The sequence below is a fragment of the Homalodisca vitripennis genome, chromosome X, assembly GCF_021130785.1.
Source record: "Homalodisca vitripennis isolate AUS2020 chromosome X, UT_GWSS_2.1, whole genome shotgun sequence".
Classification (NCBI taxonomy): Eukaryota; Metazoa; Arthropoda; class Insecta; order Hemiptera; family Cicadellidae; genus Homalodisca; species Homalodisca vitripennis.
In genome coordinates, this window is record NC_060215.1 from 71,053,397 (window position 1) to 71,061,536 (window position 8,140).

At 30.9% G+C, this 8,140-nt stretch overlaps 1 protein-coding gene across 1 annotated transcript in view; it reads left to right on the plus strand.

Moving 5' to 3' along the window:
* LOC124369171 (anaphase-promoting complex subunit 4-like) overlaps positions 1–6,699 on the plus strand; it is a 32,937-nt gene extending 26,238 nt beyond the window's left edge. The window contains exons 5-6 of the mRNA XM_046826968.1: positions 332–2,525; positions 5,601–6,699. Of these exons, the coding sequence (XP_046682924.1) occupies positions 332–2,509 (2,178 nt within the window). The 3' untranslated portion in view covers positions 2,510–2,525; positions 5,601–6,699. The remainder of the gene's footprint in view (positions 1–331; positions 2,526–5,600) is intronic.
* The last annotated feature ends 1,441 nt before the right edge of the window (positions 6,700–8,140 follow it).

Genomic DNA, 8,140 nt, shown 5'->3' on the forward strand with positions numbered 1-8,140 from the left:
TAATAGCTTTTTATGGGTTAGTATCCCTTTTTTTCCAAGCACATTTAAAATGCTATAAACTGCCTGCCTACCTCTTTGCCATCCATTTTCTCATCAAGAGTATTAAGCTATCCATATTTATTTGTGTAGCTGTGTTAAAACTATAAGACTGTACCTACAGACCAAACACATTAATCGTTCATTTTAATGTACTGATTTTTTTTATAGTTATTTTTTATCTTTAAACTTATTCAGATTTTTGTTGTTGTAATAATATATCACGATTATTTTGTATGTATCAAAGTGTTTACCTATGTTAACAATATCATTAATTACACATTTTTTATTTCAGGATGGGTCAAGTGATTTCTTGCCAAAACTTCCGTCTTTATCAAGAACGTTTGGCTCATTGCCTGATAACATAGAAGAGAACCTAGAAGATGCCAAAAGAATTAAGGACCAAATGCAATTAAATTTTTTGCTGATCGGAACTTGTGATGGCAGTTTACATTTGAGTGTATTTGGACTTTTCTCTTGTGGTGTGATGAATATAAACAAGTATATGACAGATAATGAAAAAGATAAGCATACCTCAGTATTGAATGCAGAAATGAGTTCTGATATGAAATCATTGCACTTATTAGTTGCAGTTGATAAAAATAAATTTTATGCAGAAACTGTTAAGGAGGATAGTGTGGTCCCAAAAACAGATGTTGATGTTTCAAATCAAAAGGAAAATTTAGGTGTTGAAACAAAAGTTAATGAAGATAATACTACATCAAATGATTTGAAAGCAGAAGACAGTAAGGGGAAGGAAAATTCTAACAAAACATCTGGTGACGAATGTGAACAGGTTATTGAAAGGGAATTTAAAATAGTTATACTAGATACAAGAGTTTTATCATCCAGATCTCGTGAGCTTCATGCCCTCTCTTTGAAACATGGACATATAATATCTCTACTAGATTACTTATCCCAAACAATGCGTTCTATAATTGAAGCGTGGGAAAACATATATATCTTAGAGATTGAATCAAAACTTTCCAAACATGCAGCATCACTTCCAGAAGGTTCTGTGTCAGCCGATTTCCTAGAATTGTTATTGTTTGGTATGCCTTCAGAATCCCTAGGAAATTTTTTAATGAAAGATTTAAATGATAAAGGCATTAAAAAGCTTGGCCATTCCATTGAACTAAGCCATTCTAATATACAAAAGTTAATATTGAAACATCTTTTATCTGTTGGACAAAGTCTTGCATATCACCTAGCAGAGATGAAGGGAATGGCAAAACTGACAGATCGTTTCAAAGTTTTGGGATTGGAAGAAGAAACTGTAGCAGAAGCTTTTAGTGCAGCTGGAGCTTTTCTGATAAAAGCCACTGAAGTCCAACTTGTCATAGATGAGAGTATGAAGAGGTACAAGGCATTTTTCCGGTGGCTTTATGCTATAATTTTAAGAATAACAGATGATCGAATTCCAGACCTTACAATGTCAGATTTAAACCAACAGGATTTAGAGTTTATTGCAGAATACTTATACAAATTGGATGTTAAAATTGACCAGGATGGAGTGACAAAAAGACACTGTTATTTGGATCATTTGGGCCAATATTTGGTGAACAGTGATCTAACCGTCCCTAGCAATGAAGAGAACGACAACTTATGGCAACGGCTGCTGCAACAGAATCCTTGTCTTCAAGAACACTTTTGTGTTATTAAAAGGTGTAAAAATACATCTCTGCTTCAACAACACGACAGGCTAAAAGAGGCCACAACTAATGTTTTTAAAACTCCGGAATATGCAATAGGAAACATGTTCCAATTGAAAGAAATTGTTGACATAGGTAAAATTGCTTGTAAGAGGTTATCTATGTGTTTAGTTGATGACAATATGGTTCTTTTAAGTATCATTGAATCAAATTCACCAGACAGCTTTCAGTTGATTCAAATTCCAACAAATGGAAACAAATCAGATGTTAGAATAAAAACTGTGTTATTTAAAACGGAAGATGAAGTTGTAATGAAGTGTTTGGATGTTCAGTTTTATCTTCCTGAAGTCCTATCAGTCCTTTTAGAAGAGAAAGATGAAAATAGAAATGCTGTCATTGTTCAGATGAAGTCCAAGACTATTTATGAGAACACAGAAGACATAATTAATGGCAATTCATTGACAGGTTCTATAGTAACACGTCAAATTCCAGATTTAGTAGCTTCAATTTTTGCTGTTAGTGGAACTCGTAAAGTAGCAATTGTTTTGTCTAAAAGCCGAAGGAAAGTTAGGCTTTTTGAAATGGAAGCTGAAGATGATGATGAAGAAGAAGAAATGGTTCTACTAGAACCTCCAGCAAATTTTGCAGAAGCCCAAAAAGGGTACTACAAACCAATAACTGAAGAAGTAGTTGTTGATGATGAGGAAAACAGCTCCAATTTAGACGATTCCTACAAGTTAGTGTTAGATACCAGCAAAACCTCTTCAGAATGTAATAGCAGTGTAAAATCTTATCTAGAGGAAAGAGGAGAAAACAACTGACATTTTTATTCCTGAGGTTAGTTGTAGATTAATATTAATATACTACATTTGAATTAGGTTGTACGATTTTTAAATGTACGAGGGTCGTCCACAAAGTAACCTCCGTTTTGAAATAAAAAATAAATCAGTTGAGATACAAAAAGTTTATTATATAAATGTTAAAACTACAGCTTTTCTCTACTTTTCTACATATTTACCAAACTAATTCAAGCACTTATCATATCTTTTAACAGTTTTTGAAATTCCGTCTTTAAAAAAATCTGCCGCCTGAGAACGTAGCCAACCTGTCACAGCGTTTTGAAGCTCTTCATCACTCGCAAACCTCTGAGATGCAAGCCACCGCTTCATGTACGGGAAATGATAGAAATCACTGGGAGCCAGATCCGGGCTGTAGGGGGGGGGGGGGTCAAAAACGTCCCATTTGAACTTTTCCAAAAGTTCTGTTGTTCTTTGAGCTGTATGAAGACGGGCGTTGTCATGGACAAACACAACACCAAATGTCAGAAGACCATGACGCTTGTTTTGAATCGCTCGTCGTAGCCATTTTAAGGTTTCACAGTAAAAGGTTTCAGGAAAATGATCCGAAAGTTCCGAGATTGTGAAGCGACGGTTCTTGCGAATTTTCTCATCCACTTTGTTCACCAAATCATCACTGACGAGAGATGGCCTACCACTCCGGTCTTCATCGTGAACGTTCGTTCTTCCATTTAAAAAAAACGAACCCATTGACGGACTACACCTTCCCTCATAATGTTGGGCCATACACCGCACTCAATTCACGATGAATTTCAGCTGCTGTGTAACTTTTCGACCACAGAAATCTTATTACACCACGTACTTCACACTTGGCGGGATTTTCTATCATGGCGCTCATGTTTTTACGTTGTAACAAAAGAACGTGCGATCGCACAATGCTCTCCCTTGCACAGCTAGAAGCGTACTGAACGGTTGCGCACACCGATGTGAGAATGGCGGCGCTACCCCCACTACTTATCGCGCCACGCCCAAACGGCGGTTACTTTATGGACGGCCCTCGTATCTTCAAAATTAGACTATCCACACTATTGTGGTTTATCTTAAATTAAAATACAGTCTTTCATAATAAGATGAGAGTATTAAGAGGCATGCAGTTTAGTCAATTAGTTTACTGCTAGTGTTATACTTATTTTACACTATAACTTACTTTGAATCTTAAACCTTATTCTTTGCCATAAATTGAAAGAGAGATAATGTGGCATCGTTGTTGTAACAAAATCATTATGAACAAATTGAAGAAGAAGTCCTATTAAAACTTAATATGGAATGAGATCTTAAGAGGAAGTGATACCAGAATTGGTAGGGTTTTTTAGTGGGTGAGATTTCCACTAACCAAGTGCTCTATAGTGGGTGCTAAAAATGTATTAGCAGTTTCACACCAATAAAATAGGTAGGTGAATGTGGTAAGTAGTACTAGAATGGAATTTAGGTTGTAGTTATTATTTGTATATTTGACCTAATTAGACATTGTGTCAGTATTTTTAGAAAATAGAAAAAGGACAATGTAATGATGAAACAGTCTATATAACAAGTAATTATATATTGTTTAGATTTAAACAAAATAAAAGTGTTATAAAATTGGAGTCTAATCTTCAGTTATTTTGCTTTCGGAAATGTGGAACATTGTGTAACCATTTTCCTTTATTTCTGCGGTTGTGACTTATTCAATAATTGTTTTCTTCAAAATTCTTTAGTGAATCAATTAATCATAATAAAGACACATATAATCTTCAAATCTATATTTACTCAGATTTACAGATTCTCGTAAGAAACTATAAATAAAAAAAAAAACTTATCAAAATATTCGTCAGACCAAATAAAATGCCTCCCTAATAAATAGAAATTTAACACTATTAACTTTTGTGTTTCTGAATGTAGTAAAATGTTATTAATAAGTCTTAAGTGTAATCATTATTAGCATACATAATAAACTATTAAAAGAATGTCTTCAAACTCACTGCATTTGGCACATTAGAATTGGAATGTTTTATATGTGGGACAAATAGTTACAATTTTGTATAATAAGAATACTGAGATAGAAGGTTACAATACAGTCTATTTATACAATTATAGTTAAACTTACATTTACTCTTATAATTATAATTCCACTTACCTAATTTTAGGTAAGTGATTCAGACAGTGATTCAGTCTATTATCCTATCTTATACCAATAGAATAGATAAAACATCTACAGAAATACAGCAACAACACGTTTCAAAGTAATGAGGACATACCTGTAGTGTGTCAGGTATAGCATGACTGATGGAATACATGGAGGGACACCATCTGTCAAAGAGAGTATGCAACACTACTACCGCAGCTGAGAATTCTTAGCTCGTGGCTTATAGTGTATTGGTCACCTTGTACTGTAGTTTTATTCATATCAGTGTGAATATAATATATAATAATAAAATAAAATAACTTTAAAAATTTAGTACGGACCAATATAGATTCGTGAATCCTCATTTTATGGAAACAGAGACACAAGTTGGTTTAATAGAATAAAATTATACAATTAATTGTATAAATTAATTTAAAATGTTATAAATTAATCGACAGCTTTAGTTTACTGTGACACTCATTAGGTGCATAGTTAAAGTTTTTATTTTATTTTCAACTAATATCTTTAAATTTCTTGTAAGTTTTAATACGAATATCACTTAAAAACTCTTAAATGATAATGCAATTTAACTATCTCAATTTCTTATGTTGTAAATTTACCATTCACAAAAAATACTGATTTACAGGATTTAGTAACAATCAAGGGCATAATCCCTGTTAAATAATCTCCACTCCTCATTGTGGGAGTCCTAATTAGTCTCACAACAGTTTGTGAAATTTTAACAATTTTTTAGGCAAAAAGTAAAACAAAATGATTTAAATTATAATTTGAAAGAATTACATAAAATAGTGGTACATTCTGTATTTACTTTTTTAGTTTCCACGGTAAAATTAACTACATGCCAAAATTAATTGACATACTTATCTGTTTAATGCATGCGTTAATATATAACAGTAGTATATCTTTTTAAGTTAATTCTTTTATTTTTTTTAGGAGGATTGACTGTGATACTGGTTGATGCTGAGCTGAACTGCTGATTATACATTAAAGGTTTGAAGTGCAATGAAAAAAATATCAGTAAAATTAAGAACTTAATATACTCAAATCTAATTCAGTTGAAAGATTTTTCGTTGCTCAAATTGCTTAAAGGTGCACTGTACAAATATGGTTCTTTAGTTATGTCTTCTCTAATGTTGTGCCACTGCATCTAACTGCCCAGTGTTTGTATTAAGTTTACTTCTGTGTTGAACTGGACTCTTTTATGTAAGTTGGATATATTTTTGTCTATACAGTTAACAAATGATATATATTATTTCATGAATTTTTGTAATATTTCATTTTAAATTCACTAGCACTTCACTATTTTGCAAAACAGCTGAATTTATCATAAATTTACATCATTGACCGCATTGGTGATATAAAACAATTTGTTTCATCACAATTAATTATGATCTGTTGTCCTGAGTTTTCTTTGTGAAAAATTATATAGTTATATTTCATTGCCATTAGCTGTTTGTGTGTATAAATGCTATCACTTTCTATTTTAAAGTACTTGATATTTTTAATTGGTTTGATATTCTGTGTAACTTATTTGTATGACAAATATAGTGACATAGTTATCTGTCTTGCCAGTTCGTCTCATGAGTAGCATTGTATCGTTTTGTTATTGAACATGTCTTTTGCACCACTTTTGCTTTTCATGGTAGTAGTTTTTAACATCTTTTTAATAAGAAATTTTTTAATTTTCAGCTAAATAAATCACGTATACAATGGGTAAGGGTGTCCCTTTGTTCTCTCAAAACTTCAGTATTTAAGCTAGATTAATACTTAGAAAGTATCTTTACTATATCCTGGATGTATGTCAAATCTAATATTCTATGCTATTTTATTACATGGTCTCATCATACTTTTGGTTTGGTTAAAACATCCAAACTACTTAAAGGATGAATTTTGTTATTTTCAAAGCAATGTTCTATAAATTTATATGTCTATAAGGGTTAATATTTACTTAGAAAATAATGTGTTACCTACAGTGAAGAGTTGAAAAAATATGTAGAAACTTGTATAAACCAAATAAACAAAGATTATTTCATTTTTTGTTTTCTTACTGTGTCCTATCTGTATCATGTACATTATTTTTATAAGAATTAGTGCTGGTTTGTAACCCTAAAGTAAACTAGCATTTTATCATGATAATGAATCATAAAATGAAACGTAATTAATTAGTTCATAACAAATATACACTAAACACCATTACAAGACAGGGCATTATCATTAATATAAGACATTCCATTAAAAATGTTGTTGCACTAAAAGGCTGTATTATTGCGTGAATTATATGAACTTAGATTTTCTTGTGACGTAGTTTTTTGAAAAGCTGAAAATTTGTGATTAAGTACTTTAACTACCTAATTGACTGTGTACATTTAACATTTAAACAAAAGTACTAGTGCTTATTGTGCATATAAGATCTTTCTATAAGGTGGTAAGATAAATTCTTGGGGTGAAGATTTCCATAAATTCCTTCAGTGGTGCTTTAGTAAGTTTACTTTTCATGATATGGTTCCAGTTGATTTCTATGTCAGAGGCCATGTGGAATTTGTCATAGAACTATGAGACATAATGTGGCACAAGATTGAATGTCACCAATGTGCGATAAATATCATCCAACTATGTTCTGTTGAAAAAGACAGCGGAACATTATATTTTCCATTTTTGTATTTTGTTACAAAATTAGCAAATTAGTACAAACATTTGTGTTTCATCTTATGCCTTGGAAACTTGTGAATGTCTTTATGAGTTTTGTTCTGATCACTCTGATTTTCTTCTACTACATAATGAAAATAAACAAGAGTGATAATTATGGTTACAGTGTAGTGTTTGATGAATAAACCGATTTAAAAAATGTGAAATAATTTAATTGTATTTTTATTACAATTAAGAAATACATATGTTCTTTACGTTTAATCTTAAAAATTTATTTTCACACAGTAACAATATTTTTAGTTTTCATTCTTTTATGAATCAAACTTACAAATTAATCATAATAAAAGATATTAAAAGGCAATAAAATTTGTTTAATTGAATTCCTAATGAGTAAAAATATTTATCAGAATTTTTTATTACAGTTTTTATAAATTAAATCATTGTATTAAAAAAAAATTCAACAATGCAAATCATATGAAAGGCTATTGATCATTTGAGAAGTGCAATAATTGAAAACGATATTAATTTTTGGTGCGGTATAAACAGCTAGTGTCAAAGAAACATGATTAACACTCATAAAACAAATTTATAAACAAGAATTATTATAATTATATATGTTTATTAAAATTCATGAAACCACACAACCAATTTTGTTTCGGAATAATACAATTAAATATATAACAATGTATATTGATTTTTAACTACCTTCGTATTGATTTTGAATCATTAAGCTTAATTTTCTAAAATTTGGTTGCTTTAAAATTTTATCATATAATTAAGTAGTAAAAGAAAAGTAGTTGTTGTATTGAAAACATTTCTGTTCAAAG